This window comes from Branchiostoma floridae, chromosome 15, assembly GCF_000003815.2.
Source record: "Branchiostoma floridae strain S238N-H82 chromosome 15, Bfl_VNyyK, whole genome shotgun sequence".
Lineage (NCBI taxonomy): Eukaryota > Metazoa > Chordata > Leptocardii > Amphioxiformes > Branchiostomatidae > Branchiostoma > Branchiostoma floridae.
Window position 1 is genome coordinate 4,845,167 of NC_049993.1, and position 20,579 is coordinate 4,865,745.

The 20,579-nt window shown below is 43.1% G+C and overlaps 2 protein-coding genes across 3 annotated transcripts in view; both read right to left on the reverse strand.

Annotated features, from left to right (window-relative positions):
• The window catches only part of LOC118432399 (fatty acid-binding protein 2, liver-like), a 10,378-nt gene extending 4,916 nt beyond the window's left edge, over positions 1–5,462 (reverse strand). Inside the window, exons 1-4 of one of the 2 annotated variants that reach the window (XM_035843953.1) lie at positions 5,308–5,462; positions 4,651–4,826; positions 3,672–3,782; positions 2,882–3,315 (exon numbers count right to left, since the gene is read on the reverse strand). In XM_035843953.1, coding sequence (XP_035699846.1) covers positions 3,268–3,315; positions 3,672–3,782; positions 4,651–4,826; positions 5,308–5,383 — 411 coding nt within the window. In that variant the 5' untranslated portion in view covers positions 5,384–5,462 and the 3' untranslated portion in view covers positions 2,882–3,267. Of the gene's footprint in view, positions 1–2,881; positions 3,316–3,671; positions 3,783–4,650; positions 4,827–5,307 lie in introns of those variants that run through there. The other variant, XM_035843954.1, reaches the window with a different exon arrangement.
• A 4,273-nt stretch (positions 5,463–9,735) lies between these two features.
• On the reverse strand, positions 9,736–20,515 carry LOC118432400 (E3 ubiquitin-protein ligase Topors-like). Its single transcript, XM_035843955.1, has 7 exons — positions 20,432–20,515; positions 19,304–19,496; positions 18,169–18,331; positions 17,581–17,720; positions 16,763–17,029; positions 15,275–15,371; positions 9,736–12,312 (listed from the first exon to the last, which is right to left on the reverse strand). The coding sequence occupies exons 2-7, from the start codon at positions 19,453–19,455 to the stop codon at positions 9,937–9,939; spliced, it is 3,195 nt and encodes a 1,064-aa protein (XP_035699848.1). The 5' UTR covers positions 19,456–19,496; positions 20,432–20,515; the 3' UTR covers positions 9,736–9,936.
• Between the last annotated feature and the right edge of the window lie 64 nt (positions 20,516–20,579).

Consider the following 20,579-nt stretch of genomic DNA (forward strand, 5'->3'; position numbering starts at 1 on the left):
ACCGATATACACTTGCTCTAAGTCCCTGCACTGTCTTTCATCATAATTTCGTTGTCAAGGGGCATGTGTGTAATCTAAAGCTAGGGGCACAACCTGCCGTACTTGCAACTGCGTGGTGTCTACGTGCCAAAACGTGGGCAATCGCACAGAGATTGTACGTTGTAAGCACGTACAGCTAACGTACCACTTGCGAAACGAACGATGCACGCAACCGCTCACGGCCAGGCGTGGCATGCAGACCACATACTTACACCTTAGCATGCGCAACCGTGCGAGAGACGTGCGTTGAGACGTACTCCCTCCCTGCTCTTGCCAGTCCTTCCCCACGTTTTCGGAAAAACGTGGCGGACGTGAACTCCCAAAACCCGTACGGACAAAAAGCACGTACGGCGGGTTGTGCCCGTAGCTTTAAGCTCACATGAAGACAAGTGCAACCCCAGTCCGGCCTGGATACAAGGGATGTGGTACCGAATGATTGGTCATGTAGGGCGTACTAGTATTTCAGACATAAATGGCCATCGTAGAGCGTCGCACTCATACTAGCCTCCCAAAGAATCAACCCGCTAGACCTTTGGGCACGAATACCCGTAAGCCTAAGAAATCTATCCATTCTAATCGGTCCCTCCTAGCTACGGACGCTTGAAGGGGGTCGAGGCGACTTTGTCACCTGGTAGTTGCTATGGAAATGGTGGTAGCGTCGTCTCGTTAACTCCACTGGCATTCCTGTATAGCCAGAGTTTCAATGTACTTGGCTCCCAGCATTTTTAATGGGTACCCCGGTATAGGCGTGATTGTACAGAATTAAGCTTGGAAAGCTACTGCCTGTACTAACTTGGGAGACGGCTGACTTCAACACGGCTTGGTAACAGATTATTGTAGATCATATGGCCAAGATCTAATTTATACAGAAGTCAAGGTCCACGAGCGATCTTGGTGCATGGGGGCACGTACATGTAATTTGTATCAATCTGGACGCCATACAAGGCGTCCTTGGTTACGCTAGCAACAGCAACCAACGCAAAGTGATAAACAAAGATTTGCCTTATCACTTAAAGAATTTCATTTCAAGTTCATTAAGAATGGATTTTTCCGCTTTGTGCGTTTTGTTGTCTTTTAAATCATTCTTTTACATTTTGCATCATTTTTCAGTTCTGAAATCAAGGGTCGCTCAAATCTAATTTTGGTCAATCACCATTTAGTGGAAAGGGGCCTGTTGAGTTTCCTACGAGTCGACTTGATCACATCAATCGCAGGTCTTCGAAAGATTTTAATGTCGAAAGAATCCTTGTCAGTTCACGGGCAGTTTTTTTCACTTTTGGGCGTGACCCCTACGTGGCCCCGTGGGACACCTGTGACTCCCAGGGTACTTTGGGGCCTGGCACCAGGTTGAACTTAAGTCGGACTTAAAATGTACCCGGGGCCCGGTAACAAATAGATTCCGTGACATACCCTTTGGGGACACCGAGGGTTCCCCTCCACCCCCAACCCCCCCAACTCCCCCTCGGTATCCGGCAGTCTACCGCGACAAATTTTTGCCTTCGGAGCCCGGCCGGGGCTACATCCCTGACGGGCACCGGTGCAATTTTGCCCTAAGCGTTAGCAGAACTAACAGACACAGAAGTCGTACCTGTGGCCTCCAGGTAGGCGTCTAGGTTCTCGTTCCCTGCAGAGTTCCAGGTGGCGTTAAAGTCAGTGATGGACATTGTGTCACGAAAGGCGGGAGAATCAAGACGGAGAAAAAACTGCTGGCGCGACTGAAATTATAATCCCTGCACTGAGGTCTGGAAAGAACTTCAAGTGCTCAGCTCGAGAGCTTTATAGGGCGTTTGAATCAATTAATCAAAGAAGCACCGCCCACAAACGCCCACTTGGTTTGACAGTGTACGTGACATTTGTCTATAGCTAGTATATACATGCAGTTAAAACTGACCAAGACGACCACTCAGGGGACAGATCAGATCTGGTCTATGTGGACAGGTGGTCACTACGGACAAGAGTCTTTATGCTTTGAAAATTATCTTTCTGTAGAACTGCTCACTTGTACTATATGACTGAGCCGATTTCCTGTCAGATTAGATGATAAGATATTAATAGGACTAAAGAAAAATGTAACATCGAACCCTTGGGTTCTAAACACTGCATTGAAACTGCTACTACGACGTTCCCTTTACCTTCGAACCTCATGGATTTTCTGAAACGGAGTTACTTAGAGTACTGGCGGCATGTCCGCCCTGCATGGCAACCTATCATGGCATTCCCCATCCAACCGTGTGGGGGCATGTGTGATTGTCAAATACACCCATATATGGTATACACTTTTATGGCCTCCAGTCTAGACGAAGAAATAAATGATTTAGTCACTAGGAGAAGAAGAAATAAATCCCCCCGTTACTTGGTAACGTATAGCGTTAATGATGTAGACACCGGGCACTTGGCCGGACACAAGTCAACATTAACCAGATATAAATGGATTCAATGGGCGTTACACATTGTTAGACATACGCCAAAATTTTTTTTTACTCAAGCAACTGGATATGGTTTTGAAACGGTCAGACGTTTCGGATAGAATCCACTATCCTTCGTCAGTGACACTGAAGAGATCTGGAAGAAACAGGTCTTTTATACTCTAACTATGAATGAAGACAATTTCAGATGTCCAATAGGAAAGGTTGTAAGACAATTCAGACTGAAGACAATTTGGATTCCAAAGAAAACAAAGCTAAGCCAAAGTCAAGCTGAAGACAATTTGGATTTCAAAGGATAGGAAGGCTAAGACACAGTTAATGCAAATGAGTCAATTGTTAGACATCAATGTACAGTAGTGGCACCTTTACTGATTGGAATTTATTGCAGCACTTTAAGTTTTGCTATCCTTAAGTACGCTCAATCGCGATTTACATACGTTTATCACACCCTGCTATGATTGACTGTAAAGTGATAACAGAAACAGATTTAACGATTTTACAACATACTCTGACGTCTTTATTGTCAGCTATCACACAATGTGCACAGTACTTATACTAAACAGTAAATCAGTGCATGGTTACATGCAATATTTAGTTCGTGTGGTATACAAACACGCACAGTGCCCAGGGATTGATGGACCATCTAGTCTAGGGGCGGGGTGCTAGTTAGGTTTAATCAGTAGCTATTACTATACCATACTTTTAACGATCGTGATTAAAACGTAATGTCTAAAGGTACTAGATATGGCTACTGATGCGTCCATTCCTTGGGTGTTCAAGATGACGACACGTGAACCTCCCTTTACTTCTGGTACACAAGTTTGGCCGTGGTGGAACCAAACGTTGTCGTCTGAAACAGAAATACAAAAATCATAAACAAAACTCGAACAGCGTGAAAGAAATCCCTCCATTGTATGTTTGACTGTATTTAGGAGTGGTCTGAAATTTGAAATTGGTGTAATGTATGACGCTAACAGTGCCTCTGTTCAGTTTGCAAAATTGTTGTGAATTGAATATACGTAGCATAGTGTTATGTGCTTGAAGGTCAATACACACAAACGCGCACACACAAACACACACACATACACACATACATGTACCTACACATACACATGCACATCCAGACACACACACGCATACACATACACACTATTCGAGGTCAAGGTCACCCATCTATTTCCCATCATGCCCTGTGAAATGACGTACTTCCGTCAGGGTGTTTCCCGCCACTTCCCTGACGATGCGGCTCTGGGTCCCCTTCCCATCAATGTCCGCACAGGTGCTGGTCAGTTTGCCGCCGTCGTACGTTATGGTGGTCTACAAAAAATGTCAAAACTTTATTATATTTCGTATTTTTCTGTGGTTTTGTAAATATTTTATTCTGTAGTATGAAAATGGGTTATGAATAAAATTGATGATTGCTATGACTGGAACTTTGCCTCTAAGAGGTCAAAAACTGAATGTGAGAAACGACAAGTAATAATTACTAAAGCAACTGGATATGATTTTGGAAACGGTCAGACGTTCAGATAATATGCGCCAGCTATCGCCATCGACGGTATGAATGTAAGAATCTTATCTACAAATGTGTACTGAGCTTACACAACTCGAAGAACGACGCACTGACACAAAACTGGCATTTGCTGAACTTATACATATCATGTATGTTTAAAATGGCGGTGTCTTGATGCTTTTCAGTTGCACATTGTTGAACTGTATTTGTTGCATCGCCGTTCGAATCGGCTGAAATCTAAAAAAAACTCGCCTACCTGCCCTGGTTTAAGCTAAGGGCACAACCCGCCGTACGCGCAATTTGTCCGTACGTTTTTGGGGGGAGCTCGAGGCCACGCCCGCCCCGTATTTCTGAAAAAGTTGGGAACGACTGGCAAGAGCAGGGAGGGAGTACGTCCGCACGGCAACACAAATGTTTTGCCTCCACTGCGTGCTTCAAAATCCGTCGGATTCCCTACGAGTTCGTACGGAGGCGGTACTTACCACTTACGGATACCAAAAGATTGCCCACGTTTTGGCGCATGGCACGTAGATTTGCATGTACGGTGCACGTACACGTACCGTATTTGCACGTACGGTGGGTTGTGACCTTAGCTAAATTTAGAAACGGAAACACAACATAAATTTTCAGGACCCTGATTGAAAACAGAAAACTAGTATTCAGATGCCGTACCTGGTGGGTTTTCCCGTCCATGCCGGTCTCACCGAAGGTCTGTCCGAACTTGAAGGTGTTGGTGACGGAGCGGCCGTCGTTCCCGGAGTTTTTCCACGTCACGCTGTCTCCTGTCTGGGAGAACTCGTGCGTCACTGTCCCCGACTTGATGGTGTCCCAGTACTCCGCAGGGACGCCTGGAAAAAAGGAAAATGGACTTCAGCACACAAAAATTCTCAGTTTAATCATACGCCTTTAATCTTAAGCTTGTTTCCAGTATCTGTACAGCCGCCCCATGGCGTAACACACCAGCACGCAGCATGTTGAACTGAACGACCCGTCACTCTAAACCATTGCACATCTAGCTGTATTAGAGCATTGTTCACAGCTATCCAGTGAGGATGCCTCTGTTGTACTTGGTGACGATATATGAGTTCCATTCGAGGAACTTCAATACGAATACACAATGTAGTTGAACACATCAATCCTTACTCTGGTTCTTCAAGGCATGGCTATTTCCTGTTCTTTTTATTGGAGAAAAGTCGCCTTTTCTCAGAGGGATGAAACGTTACAGAAAAGCAAAATGTATTTGTCAGATTTCTACAGGGTTAGTTTTTCGTATAAAAATTTTGAGTTCAAATCCAAAAAGATAAAGGAACAAAGAAAAGAATGTTGTACCTGCTGCTGTCAGATAGGCGTCCAAGTTGTCGGTACTCTTGGCCTTCCAGGTCCCGTTAAAGTCTGTGATCGGCATGGTGATCGGTTTCTTTCACACGCAGAAAACTTATTGCAAGAACTAACTGTCCTGATAACAGCGCTGAGAGCTTACTGGTACCAGACGTGGATCGTGTTCTTCTTTTATAGGCAGAACGATCGTGTGATGCTTGTTTGATTAACACTTGACAGCGCCAACATGTCGTCCCACCTCCTGGGCTAATGTGTTTATCAGCCCAGCTGTCAGATGATGATTTACGTTATCTGGCTAAATTTACAAGGCGCAAATATTATTTGTAGTCTCATAACAATCATACCGACATTCCGACACATCGCGCGACCACAATATTATATATATAGGCATGAATGACATAAAGGTGACGCGGCTACCTGAGACCAGAGGAACATTGGGAAAGAGAGAGAGAGAGAGGGAGAGAGATCTGATACGAGAAGTGCAATGATATTACAACATAAACTAGTTCATGTCTCACTGACTGAAATAATTCTTAAATTCTGGTCGATAGAATACTAGGGAACGCCCATTTTGATTGGGGCAAGGAGGTTTAAAAATTGTTTTTTTTAACCTCCTTGATTGGGGTAATAAGCGCAAAGGAATTGGCACTGCACAATCATTGCCGACTGTGTCTGGTAGAACTTCCAAATGTTTTATCAAACAGGCCACCAGATATATCTGTAGTAATGTTTACCATTTCTACCTCTAAATATTTATAATAGTACAGTGGATCTTAAGTACATAATGACACGTGGTGACACTGTGAACGCTTAAGTAAATGTTGTAAGCTACACAATTGCTTGTTTTGGGTCTTTGTAGTTGATGTATATAATCCTTCCTCAAGAAATTAAAAAAATTCACGAGGCTTCATGAATGCTTAAATATTAACAATGTCCGCTTTATCTATTTGATAATTTCGCTTTAAAAGCCGCAAGCCCAGCTGTTATCGACATTTGCTACTTGAAATGTCTGAAGAGCTTACACAAACATACAAATATGTTCTCTTCATGCTCAAATATTACACCACATACGACTACATCAAAGTATCCCGCTGATTTAGGATTCCTTGACCTTTCAGTTAACTTCTGATTACTTCTGCAAGTCTTGGATGTACATGTAGCGAGTTGACCGGTCGTGTGACCGGGCACGGTAGGCTCAAAAGCAGGTTCCTCCGTGGGCATTTTATAAGTGAAGGAATTTCATAGAACTTGTTTTCTGAATACTGTTCTAACTTTTTATGGTTGTAATGTCAACAAATGTACAACATTAGCTAATTACACATCCTGTTTTGTATAATTTTACCATCCATAACTTCGTAGGAAACCCTGGTGTAGACTGCAGAAAACTGCGAACTCAGATAATACGACATCATGAAAAAGCCGACCACGAAGTCTGGAAAGGAGGCTACGGGCACTGAAATACAAGGTACCATAGCTCTCCCCATTCATGAATACTGGGTCATACTGGATGGTATTGACCGAATGATGGAGTAAAATTTCATTTCGACATGAAGACTTGGCCAAAAATGCTTAGGTCAATGAGTATACTGTACATTAAAAAAAAACGGTTGGTTCTAAAACGTAGAATCGTAGCGCATATGGTCTACATTCTACAGTGCTAACCTGAGTGTCATCCTTCTTGTAATTTTACTTCACCCTCATTTCCCCTTCTGTTACTCCCCTAGCAGAGGTTAGGCTCCGGTTGTTTTTTTAGTCGTTTTTATCGGGCTTTCTATTTTGTATTTTATCTTGCTGTGTCAAAACCTAACCAGCTTGGCTGACGTGCTTCAAGAAAAATGACCAAATAGAAAGCCCGATAAAAACGACTAAAAAAACAGCCGGAGCCTTACCTCTGCTTGGAGAGCTAGTACCCTTTTGTCATTTTGGGAGAAATATCACAGCGCAACTACAAACGACAAGTATGAATGGTACGTGTATGTTGGGTGTTTCAATGCACAAACCTGCGCAAAACATAGCCTTGTACCTATTTCATTGTTCCATACTCTGATAAAATACCAAGACCGACGACTTAAATGTTGACAGAATAGTTAGCTAGCCTCCTCAACGACAAAGCTTCTGTGCAATGTTTATAACAGAAATAAAAGGAAAAAATAAACATTACAGTCAACCTGCTTGGTTTACTACCTACAGGTATATGTTTTGACTGTGAATTCCTGAAGGTGAAGGTGGGCCGAATCACCAGATCAGACCTATATACGTACTGGGTGGTTACCGTCAGTTTGTTTGCTGTTGGGTTCAGCCGAAATGTCGGGCAAACCGTAGGGGCTAATCATTAATAGCCACGGTACCAGTAGGCATTGTTGGGGACGTTAAGCTTGTAGCAAATCTAGTATGATTGCTGTCGTAATAGACATAACTTTTACTCATAATTTTTTTATTAAGTTTTTCATTAATTCCTACCATATTTTCCTTCTTTTAGTTTCACTTCACGATGTTGTGATATGCATTGCTTCATTTTTCATGAACCAGCTGATACAGAAATTAAGTACACTACTGCAAGATACCTTGTTATTTGTTTCCATTCCAAGTCACCATGAGGGGTTTTAGGTGATATTTGTAATAAGTCTGAATTATTTTGAATAAAAGAATATCTAAGCCACAATAATTAAATTCTTTTTAAAAAATTGACTAAGAAAATACTCATCTATTTCAATTCCTTTGAATATTTTAGAAACATTTTGAAAGTAACTGTACAAAAGTATATTTATTTAGAATAATTGTGAAACCTCTGTGTGATTCGTTTACATTTACAAATATTTGTAAACTTTACCAAATGGTAAAATTAGTTTATTGCCCCCATAAAAGTAAGCCCTATTGTTGCCTCTGTATATTTTTAGATTTCACAGCTGGGTACTGGTGGATCCTTTGTGGTGGGCCATTGTTGCATGGCACCCAACCATACTTTGCAAGGATGTGTGAATTGCTATATTCCCAGCCCACTGAACCATTTACAAAAAATGGTAGAAAATGGTAAATAATGGTAGAATGCTGTTATCATTATTTAGAAACCATTAGAAGTATCCAATTCAACACCATGAATATTTCCAAAGTTTTACAGGACCAGGGAAATATTTATAAAGTTGAAACAGTGTTAGAAATATTTCTGAAGTATCAAATGTCCTAGACATATAATTACAAAACTTTAAAATCAGTTCTAAACAATGGCAACAAACATCCGCATGGTGACTTGGAATGGACCAAGGAGGTCATATTCAGACTCTATAATAAACCATTTTTGATTGATTGATTGAAGTCTTATAACACTCATTGGTCGCAGTTCATGCCACAAATTTTCAGTCGGTAACGTATTCTGTGCCCACCACAACCTCTATACACTGCAAACATCTACCTTTCCTTACATAAGGTTACGTCTGCTAGAACATAAATGAACTTTCAAGGAGATCAGGGTCATTGTGCAATCTAAAACTATGGTGAGTTAACACTTACCATACCTTGCCTACTTGACATCCTCAATTCTTCAAGCACCAGATAATAAAACACGAGTCAATGTAATAGAGAGGGTAGTGAAATTTTATGTACAGCTTTCATACAAATCTGCCATCTAAGTGACAGAATACATGTACACAAAGGCTAACAAAGAATACAATTGCTATTACATTGTTAGAATTACTTACGATTTCTATAAATAAAGCCCGTCGAGATTAACATGTTCCTTAGCCTAACTGACCTATTCCACTTTCTGTTGTGTTGAGATATGTTTGGATTATCTTGAACACCATGTGTAGCCATTTTGGTACAGGAAAATTTTGGAAATATGAAAAACTAACAAATATGATTGTTTCATGACTTAAGGTGACAAAATAACCCGTCAAATTAAACACGTTACATTGGGTTTGTGTGTTAAAAGTTTGCATAGTTCTTCACGAAATCCCATACACATTGATTTAGCAAGGTTTAATGGTTAAATAGCAAACAGCCCTGTAAATTCCACCATAAATACATGTAAGGCCACACCAATTTAATTTCTTGGTTCACGGATTTTTTCATAAAAAATATGGAGCGAGAGGGCGAAATAAAAATAAAAATCATAAAATGGTTCGGGTAAAGGTAACAGCTAATCCAAAACATAAAGAAAAAAAGTTTTCAGTTTGAAAAAAGTACAAAAACACTATTATTGTACAGTAACAGCACCTGTACCCACCCTTTAAGGAGCTTATAATATAAAGGCCAATTTGCTACACCAGAAAGTTGGTGAATGGTTTCATTAATGGTGAAAATGTGCTGAGTGGTAATTTTTATTTTTATTCTTTTTTCCAAAAAATAGGAGCGAGCGAATCCGTGAACCAAGAAATTAAATTGGTGTGGCCCAATCAGATAGGATGGGATAGAATGAAAACACATGTTCCAACACTGTTCAGATCAAATTTCATGACGACATTGCAAAAATTTGATCGTCTTCAACCATTATAAATACATGTATTAAGTGAAATGCCACATGTCATTTGAGAGAGCATCCTTTTATATTTCGGTCGTCATCAGAAAGATTTGAAAGGACCAGTGCTGCAACCTTCTAAGCTATAAACACAGAAGAGTTTTAGTTCACAGTTTGTCATTTAACTCCCTTCCCCCACCATTCTTTGAGATTATAATTCTCCTTTCATCTTGACACTTTGGTGTAAGGACTATCCTCCTGTGGGATCCTGGGGTACATTGTGTACTGACAACTGTATCCAACCTTCTTTCTGGTGATGTCACTTCCTCTTCCATCATTCCTTCTTGTGACATCACTTCCTGTTCAGGTGACCTCCTGATGACCCTTCTCTCTGATTGGCACACACGTGACTTGGAGAAGTCGTTGTCACCATTTCTTTCTAGGAAGCTATCTGCATTAGGACCATCTTTGCTATTATCAGGCACATTTGTCGTGCTAACAGAATCTAACCCTGCAGAATCAGTCAGTGTTGGTGCTGTCTCACTGTGTATATTCACAGTGTGTTCTCCTGGTTCTGTTTTTTCTTCAGTCCTACGTAAACACGTCTCTTCTGTTCTGCCTGTACAGTCTGATTCCTCTCCATGTCTCAGCTCACAATTCACATTGTCCTGACAGTCTGTACTCATGTTGGATTCTTGGCAGTGTTGCACATTCTGACTGTCCTGTGCCTTATTATTGTCTCTAATGTCCTGCTCTATTACAACTGACACAGCCTGGTCTTGTCTCTCTTCAGTACCATCTAAACCATCACCTATCTCAGACACAGAAACAGTACTCAAACACTCCACATCACCAACACTGCTCTCCACGTCATCTGTTGAGGAAACATCATCAATTTTCTTTGCAGCACTTTTCTCTCTTTCCTTGGACTTTTTGTGCTTCTTGCTCTTCTTTTTATGCTTGTGTTTCCTTTTACTCTTGTGGTGGTGGTGCTTACTTGTTCTGGACTCTTTGGAAGACATCTTGCAGAAGGTGACCTCGACTTCTGAGTCATTGTCTTGTTTCCTGTGGCTGTGGCTGTCCCTGTGGTATTGATCATGTTTCTTCTTCCCCTCGTAGGTAACTTCCAGACTAGAGCTGCGACTTCGGCGGCGCGTTCTATCCGGGTTCTTGAACGTGCCCGAGTACCTTGCTAGGGAACTCTGTTCCTCTCTAGAACGAGGAGACTGCTGATATGTTAGCTGATGTCTGTCCGATGACCCCGACCTGTGTGAACGACCTCTATACTCCCTCTCTCTTGAGACTGGTGACCTATCTTTTGACCTTGGCCTATGAGACCTCTCTTTTGTCTTTGACCTGTTTGACTTGTCCTTTGATGTTGACCTCCATGACCTTTCCGTGGATCTTGACCTGTGTGACCTGCCTTGGTCCCTGCCTTCATGACCTCTGTTCTTTGACCTTGATGCAGCAGGCTGATGAGAGGAGTGAGAAGAGCCCCTTTGTTCTGAAGATGCTGTACCCTCTCTATGGCTTCCCCTGTAAGATTCACCAGGAGAACCCTCCAGGTGTCTTGTTTTCTGTTTCCTCTTCCCTCCTGGCTTGCTCAACAGCCGCTCCTTCTCCCGATTCCTCCACCAGCCTCTACTTGGAGACCTACTGCGGGACCGTCTACTTGACCTACTCCGTGACCTTTGACGTCTGTCTCTTGGCCTACTCCTTGACCTGACATGCCCTCTGCCTCTGGAATTAGACCGACTTCTTCTCCTTGTCCTACTTCTTGACCTGTTCCTCCTGGAAAAGTCCCTGTACCTCCCCTCCCTTGATCTACTTCTTGACCTTGACCTTCTGTTCCTTGACCTTGAGCGATACCTACGCCTGGGTGACTTTGGTTGTGCTGTGTTGTTCTTGTCTTGAGGAGCTTCGTCCTCCGACCCTGAGGATAGACTGATGAACGCATCTGGTGTTCTCTCTGCCAGTGGTTTAACATAGCCAGTGAAGACAACAGAGTCCCCACTGGAGCTGTTGGCAGGGCTATGGTTAAGGTTGGGTTCAACCTTAATAGATATTAGCTCTGGTGCTTCTGTCTCAGCCTTAGCTGTCTTAGTAGGAGGCACAGTTGGCTCGAGGTCAGGGTTCATCCCTGAAGGCCCCGGAGTCTCATCGTCCCACCCAGACGTACTGGTCACCGAACTGCCGGGCTGGGTCCTCGGGGTGACCGAGGGGCTGTCCCACGTGGAGTGCCTGGGTGCCCAGTTCAGGTAAGATGTTGGGATGTTACCAACACTGCTGACTGGAGGCACGTACGGTGTAGGGCCAACGTTGCGAAGTTCCGGGGGAGTCAAACGGTCAAAATTTGGTGTGTGGGGTGAGGATATGGGCGAAACGTCGCCAAAAATTGGAGACTCATAAATGACGTTTCTGTCAAAGGCAGCCATGTCAAAAGGGTACTTGGCAAAAGTCGTGAACTCGTGCAGGAAGTGGTCAGTTCTGTGGAGGAGGTATGGTTCTAGGGTGTGCTTGATGGTGGAGCTTCCCAAGTCAACCTGCAAGTTGGAAGGTAGACAAACATTAATGGAAGAAATGAGTGGAACTCTAAAGGAAAAAGCTTACGCACTTTATGTAAAACCACAGCATACTGTCAAACAGGTTATACAATTAAAATATCATCTGTATAATAACCGCTGGACTATTTGACCTTCAGAAACAACTTGTTAGATGAGCCCTTTGAATTACACATATGATATAGCCACAATAGCAAATCATAAATACTGGTACAGACGTGCATTCTCCTACTAGTTTAAAGTAGCAATACACTCAGGAATTATATGGACAGTTTAAAATAGAGAAGGAAATAAGAAAAATTTCCCTCTATATTCTACATGAATAATAATACTTTATTCAGAAAAGATGTGCTTTGCAGCCCCAAAACGGGCTGAATTATGCAACAAATTCACAGACTTCAAGTGTCCACTAACAACTGATTGATTCACAAAACTTTACGTATTATTGTCGAGAGTCTGCGAGACAGCATAATTCATGTTACCATACACGTTTAAAAATTGAATACATTAAAAGAGATAGATCGGTATATACAATGTCATTGGAAAGTTCTGGTGTCCAATTGTCAAACAATATTTACATGGCCTGGTTGTGGAGTTCTATGGCCTGATACAGAAACGACTTTTGCAATCTTTGAGTTCTGCATTTGGGCACAGTCACGTGGTTTTGGTTCCGTAGTGCTCGTCCAGTGTTCTGCAATCTGGTGCTAGGAACCATGGAGTGGAGCGGATGTTTGGCGTCCTGCATCTGACTGAAGAGAGTTTTCACGGCTGACTCTCGTCTCTCCTGAAGGCTCGGGAGAGGGGTTGTTGGAACACTGTTGTTGTTGATTATTTTTGCTGCCCTTCTCTGAACTGCTTCTAGTGTTTGTTTCTCTGCTAGGGTGCAACCAACATACACGACATTAGCATACTCTAAAACAGGTCTTATAAGGGTGGTGTAGACTGTCCTCCGGTGGCATCCCAACTCTTTTGAGCATGCGGAGAAAGTGGAGGCGTGTCGACCCTTTCTTTGCCATGTGAGTGATTTGACTGCCCCAGCCAAGGCTGCGGTGGAGTTTAAAACCAAGGTAAGTGGCACATTCGACAACCGGGACCTCCTTGCCTCCAAGGATGAGAGGAGGGGGAGCGGGAACATTTCTTGAAAAGCAAATTCGTAGCTCATAGGACTTATCACCGTTCATTATCATATTGTTCTTGTCAGCCCAAGTGTCCAGATGAGTGGCTTCTTCTTGCATAGTTGTGTCACTTGTAGCAGCGTTGCAGGGAATGTTTCTAGACAGTCCGATGTCATCTGCGTAGCCGATGTTGTTTGTTGTTGCGTACACGGTTGTTCTTGATGACATGTAAACAAGGAAAAGATATGGTGATAGAACTCCCCCTTGCGGTACCCCGGATGACACGTCACGCCAACTACTGTGTCGATCATTGGCGACTACTCGTTGTTTTCTGCCTGTTAAGTAGCTGTGAATCCAGGCCAACATCTTTGGTGGAGTGCCTCGGACTGCCAGGAGTTGAAGAAGGATTCCGTGATCCACTCTGTCGAACGCTTTCGACATGTCTGCCAACAGCACGCGAACCATGGATGTGTTACTGTTGTCCAGGTTTGACAGCCAGGTCTGATAGGCTTTGACGAGTGCGAGTGTTGTAGAACATTTGGGCATATAGGCATATTGGTCCTTGATCCAGGGTTGCATAATGGGCAAGAACTTGTCCAGTACAAGTCGTTCGTGAACTTTCCCTAGTGAAGATATGAGAGAAATCGGTCTCCAATCTTTCTTGCTGGTGGGGACAGCCGTTTTGGGGATAGGGCAGACATTTGCCATTTTCCAGCCAGACGGCATGATACCAGCGTTGTAGGAAAAGTTCATCAAGTGGCTGACGACAGGAGCTAAATCCTCGCAGTACAGACTCAGGACCCAGTTGGGGATGTTGTCCGGTCCGCACGCCTTTCCGTGTTGCAGGTGTTTCAGGTTGACTTTCACTTGGCCTATGCTGCATAGTTCGTCAGAGCCAGCGAGGAGAGGGAACAGAGTGTAGGTGCTGCTGTCCAACCAGGCCTCTGCAAAGTAGTCATTCAGTAAGTCCGCTACTTGGTTATCTGAGACATCAGTCCAGGTGGTTTTCCCTTTTGACCTTTGAGTACGTCCCAGCTGAGTATTCACAAAACGCCACCAGTCTCTGGGGTGTGTCTTCTTTAACGTTGCTATGCACCTGTCATAGTGCTTTTTCTTCTGCGTTCGTATAAGACGTTGGATGTGATTTCGCAGCTTTTTCCACCTGTCATCAGTTTTTCCATACTTCTGAAACGCTGATTGTCTCTCTCTGACTGCTGCCTTGATTGTCTCAGTCATCCAGGGCTTGTCGACGTTGCGAATTCTGCTCGACCTGAGAGGTACACAAGTGTCCATCATAGTATGCACGATGTTGTTGAAAGTGGCAACTTTCTCATCCACCGTCTCTGCACTGTACACTTCAGACCAGTCCGTGAGTGCCATGCACAAACCAAGAGCTTCTTTCCTGTCTTGAGTGATCAGGCGACGTTTCATCTTGGACGGCTGACCGCGAAGTTGATCAGAAGACTTTGACTTCCAGATGACGCAGTTGCGGTCACTTGTACCCAGCGGAGCTGCGATGTCAGGCACGTGGTAGTGGGTGTGGACGTTTGTTAGGATCAAGTCCAGCGTGGCGTCAGCACGTGTGGGCCCGGTCACAACCTGTCTCAGCTCCGGGTGGCTTGTTCTCAGAGGTTGGAGGGGTAGGTTGTTAAAGTCTCCGCATAGGATGAAACCAGCGTGGGGATGTTTCTTACGAAGCTCATGATTCTGAGTATCCTGACCAACCCTGTAAGCTATAAGTATAACCATGCAATATGAAATGGCCTAGATTTTAATCCTAGCACTTGAGATGCTGCCACTGCTTTGTTACTCAGTTAGTCAGTACCCACCTGTTGGATGACTGTTACAATGAGCTGCAGTAGGAAGTCTACAATGTCTCTACTGGCCACCAACGCTTCCAGCTCTCGACTCAGCCAAGGTACAAGCCTGGGGGGAACAGAAACAACCTTCTCAAGTTATAGGTTTAGGGGGCAGGTGGAAACAATCCCTACCTCAGGACTCAAAATAACTTTTGAACTTTAAAAGCTCAAACCTTTCGTTCAGAAAATATGAAAATATGACTTCCTCATTGACAAAACTCCTACTTTTTATCCCACAATTGTTCTGTTTTCTTTTTGTAATTTTTAAGGTGGTTTTTATTATGTTCTTCATGCATGGTGCAATTTTTCTCTCGCTTCCTTCAAACAAATTCAAGCATTTCCAACAGGTCTTTTTCTGAATCCCATGATACCATTGTGTCCAAAGTACACCCATCTCTCACCTGTGTGTAACTGCTGGGTTACTCCTGTAGAACTCTGCTGAGATGTCCCTACCCCTGTCCTGTACTCACCTGTGTGTAACTGCTGGGTTACTCCTGTAGAACTCTGCTGAGATGTCCCTACCCCTGTCCTGTACTCACCTGTGTGTAACTGCTGGGTTACTCCTGTAGAACTCTGCTGTGATGTCCCTGGTCCTGTCCTGTACTCACCTGTGTGTAACTGCTGGGTTACCCCTGTCCTGTACTCACCTGTGTGTAACTGCTGGGTTACTCCTGTCCTGTACTCACCTGTGTGTAACTGCTGGGTTACTCCTGTCCTGTACTCACCTGTGTGTAACTGCTGGGTTACTCCTGTCCTGTACTCACCTGTGTGTAACTGCTGGGTTACTCCTGTAGAACTGTGCTGAGATGTCCCTACCCCTGTCCTGTACTCACCTGTGTGTAACTGCTGGGTTACTCCTGTAGAACTCTGCTGAGATGTCCCTACTCCTGTACTCACCTGTGTGTAACTGCTGGGTTACTCCTGTAGAACTCTGCTGAGATGAGACCCCTGTCCTGTACTCACCTGTGTGTAACTGCTGGGTTACTCCTGTAGAACTCTGCTGAGATGTCCCTACCCCTGTCCTGTACTCACCTGTGTGTAACTGCTGGGTTACTCCTGTAGAACTCTGCTGAGATGAGACCCCTGTCCTGTACTCACCTGTGTGTAACTGCTGGGTTACTCCTGTAGAACTCTGCTGAGATGTCCCTACCCCTGTCCTGTACTCACCTGTGTGTAACTGCTGGGTTACTCCTGTAGAACTCTGCTGAGATGTCCCTACCCCTGTCCTGTACTCACCTGTGTGTAACTGCTGGGTAACTCCTGTAGAACTCTGCTGAGATGAGACCCCTGTCCTGTACTCACCTGTGTGTAACTGCTGGGTTACTCCTGTCCTGTACTCACCTGTGTGTAACTGCTGGGTTACTCCTGTCCTGTACTCACCTGTGTGTAACTGCTGGGTTACTCCTGTCCTGTACTCACCTGTGTGTAACTGCTGGGTTACTCCTGTCCTGTACTCACCTGTGTGTAACTGCTGGGTTACTCCTGTAGAACTCTGCTGTGATGTCCCTGGTCCTACCCTCATCCCCCTGCACACCTCTTGCTCGTAGTCCCCGAGAGTACACCCGTTTGCGTATGGATATTGCAGACATTCTCCTCTCGGGACGATAGTGGCCGCGGTGGATCACCTCGTGGCGGGCGTAGCTGTGGAAGATGGCCATCTGCTCATCGATTCTCCTTCGTGATTCTGTGATCATCCGCCGCCCCAAGTTGAGCGTGGTTCTGTACCTGTTTGAAGAGTGACAGTCAGATGACTCAGAAAACATGCCACAATTCCACATACAAATTCTGTAGATGATGTAACCACTGATACATTCCCAACGAAAATAATTTTCCTTGATTTCCCCATGGTACTAGAATGTAGCCTGGGAACATGCTTCTAATATTAAACTATAAAACCCAAACACCGCTTATTCCGAACTTTGAGTAACCAATATACACATATCTAGCTAGTAGGTACTGCAAAACCCAATTTGCATTTAAAAAAAGGCACCACATTTTCTTGACAATAACATCTAAAATTTGTGTTCACCTCCTTTGCATATTAAAAGTTTCTCTTCAACAGTGTCACTGACGAAAGATAGTGGATGCTACCTGAGCCATCTGACCCTTTCAAAAATCATATCCAGTTGCTTGAATAACTTGTATGTGGCATATCTTGTTACCTGGATGTCTCTCTAAACTTTATCAACAACTTACTTTAACATCACATTTTCTGTGCTTAGGTGAGCTTTTCACAATGCATTTGGAGGCTACAGCAAAAAAATAACAATACCCACCTGAACCTCTGACCATCTATGGTACCAAAGGTTCCATTCCCCAGTGGCAGTAGGTAGTCCTGCTGGTAGTCATCTATGGACTTCACAGTGTGGATGATCGACTGGAAATCTGTCTTACACAGGGGACATGTTGCCTTAACCTGTCAGGGGAAAATCAAAATGGTTCATTAGGATCATTTCAGTTTTGTACTTTTCTATCCACTTGCCTGGTTGGAGTCATACTTTTCAAATAAAAAATTGGGTTTATGAAGTACTAAAATGTTGACACAGATTAAGCTGAAAGGGGTTCATTCCCAAAGTACAGACTAACTACCTTTAGCCTATTAAATTGAGGCATGTGTCTGCAAGGACTTAATGTACACTAGAAATTGGGCCAAATAATCCTGAAGAAAAGACCATGATTTTGCCAAATTTGGGGTAAGTTCAAATTCTTTAATGTCTAAAGAAATTTGATCTCTGTAAGAGTTGGATATGACTGCTACTGTAACAGCCAAAGTATGTTGGAACATATACTATGATATAGACATGCAAACTTTTACGATAAATGATTTTTCCAAATTATGGGGTAAACAAGTAAAGCCATGGTACCTTTGACCACTCCTTGATGCAGGCGTAACAGAAGGAGTGGAAACAGTTGTCTGTGAAAGCCTTATTCTGGAACTGTTGCAGACAGATGGAGCAGTTCCGGTCCGGGGACTGAGACACTGGTGCTGGTTTCTGTACTCTACTTGTACTGCTGTCCCCATCAGAACTGCAGGGATAAACAAGTCCATTAGCCCGATTGTCCCGGACAAGTAAAAGTGCTGTTCGGGCAAGCAGAAGTGCTTCCCCACTTGCCCGACGGGCAAGTAAGAATTTCCAGATGTGACCCGTTCAAATTACCACTGAGTGTGACAGCACATGGGGCTGGATGCCTGCCTATATTGACCATGTCAGTTTTAAGCCAGTAGAGACATTGATTTTGTTGTTGTTGCTGTCTTCATTTAACGTCTATTATTTCGCTAGACGTGGTCTCTTAACAAAAGTGAAAATTTATGAAAGTGAAAACACATAGAAAAATGTAATTTAAATTTCGGGCAAGTGAAAATTTGGTTCGGGCAAGTAAATTTTTAATGTACTTGCCCGATAGGACAAGTGAATTTTTGAAAACTTGTCAAACCCTGAACTGTAGACAACACATCAGGCACAGAGATTAAAACATTTATCTGTATCTAGATTCTTAAGTTTCCGTTACACAGCCGATGGAATTTATCTGCAACACTTAATACTCCTTTTGCTACCTTCACTCATCTTAACGCTGGAGTGAGTAGGTTTTAACTTAAGTACTAAGTAGTTAGAAATTTCATAATGGGTAAAATAATCATTTACAAATGAAGTAATTACACACTACAATGACTTAATCATTTCATTTTGTTTGTTTGTATTGTGTACCTGGTAAACCGCCTCATGGAGTAACATACCAGGTTTGTGGTGAACAGTACAAGCTGCATATCCAGACAGATTTAACTGACCCACTCACACTGGGAGGGACCCCTAGTCTTTTCAATAAGTGTGGTAGGTTCTATAACATGCTCGAGGTGGGGCTCTCCTCAAACACAGGACCTGCCATTTAATTCCCTATCCGAGGGGAAGTCCTGACAAAAGCTAGGTACTCATTTATACCTGATTGAAGTCGTGTAAAGTGCCTTTCCCAAGGACACAAGTTTGGTGGCATAATTATTACCTTTCACTTGAACTTGAGAGTGCTCGGGTGAAGACTATTGGTGACCTCCGACCTGCCTTGCCGTGCTTCTTCACGCCTTTCCCGATCCCAGAATCCTCTGTTTCACTGTCACTACTGATGATGTAGGGGCTCTGGTTCTGAACTGTAGCCATACTGAGTTGATCTTCACTTCATTCTCAATATACTGAAATCACTGAAAAATTATAATTAAGCCACAGCAAGTAAATTTTACAGATGACATCAGCGCGTGCATTAATTTTCGCCTAATTTCAGAAAAAAAACAATATTTTTTTTTCCTTCTACAGGGATGGTTAACATGAGGATAAAGTACCAAAATGAGCAAATATGTTGTATTGTAGCCTTTTAGAAGTACTTTTAGAAGTGACACTTGCGAGGTACTTAGGACTGTAGTTGTAGAAATGAAACTTATTGGATAGTTGTAAAAGTGAGTCCAATATGGAAGCCATGAGTGTGGTTACCAACTTTGTTGGCGATGCCAGTCTACCACACTAGTGTCACTTTTACCACATCAGTACATACCTTGAACACGGGAATGAATGCCTTGTTGGCTCTGATACCATGTTTTGTCCCTTTAATTCTTGTTACAACATTCATCACAACTTTATGGTGCCTATTTTTGAAAATGTAGTCATCTTGTTTTTTCTCACCCATCTTGTTTTTTTCGCCCTATCGCACTATTTTTGCAGTCTGCAGAGGATGTCATCCATAAAATTTACTACTTAATACTTGCTACACATGCCTTATACAGGATTCAAGTTAGCTTTAATAACTGAATAACTGAACATAAGTTAGACATGGTCTACGACACCATTATACTTTCTTCATATCGCGAAATAATGGTAAGACTTAAGAATCAACCCTGCTATCAACAATAAAAGAGAGACATAAAATTATTCTAACTCTAAGGTATTCGCTTACGCAACAGCCCCCCTCCCAACGTTTTCCTCGCGTTTGTTAGTAAATTCATCAGTCTTTTACCGACTTTATGTTTCCAAAAGAGTCACTCTACTTCTTCTGTGATGTGTATAGTACCACGTCACGAGAATAAATGAACATCGGGACAGTTAGAGCAACGTAACAGTGGGAAAAACGACAGCGAACACTCACCAAAACTTTCTCGTGTCGCCATTTTGTTCAAATCCGGGACAAAGGTCATGACCTTTGATTCGAGATGAAACCAAATACAGTAGTTAATAATGCGTGTTTCTTCCGCTTTACATAAATCATATATTTCATTTTGGAGAAAAATTGACGA

What these genes read in the sequence shown, in the direction of transcription:
- LOC118432400 (XM_035843955.1), bottom strand. Translation starts at nt 19,455, where the DNA reads ATGGCTACAGTTCAGAACCAGAGCCCCTACATCATCAGTAGTGACAGT. An exon ending in ATAGATGGTCAGAGGTTCAG is followed by an intron (nt 17,030 to 17,580) that starts GTGGGTATTGTT and finishes CTCTTCAAACAG; the next exon opens with GTACAGAACCACGCTCAACT. An exon ending in TTGTAACAGTCATCCAACAG is followed by an intron (nt 12,313 to 15,274) that starts GTGGGTACTGAC and finishes TCCAACTTGCAG; the next exon opens with GTTGACTTGGGAAGCTCCAC.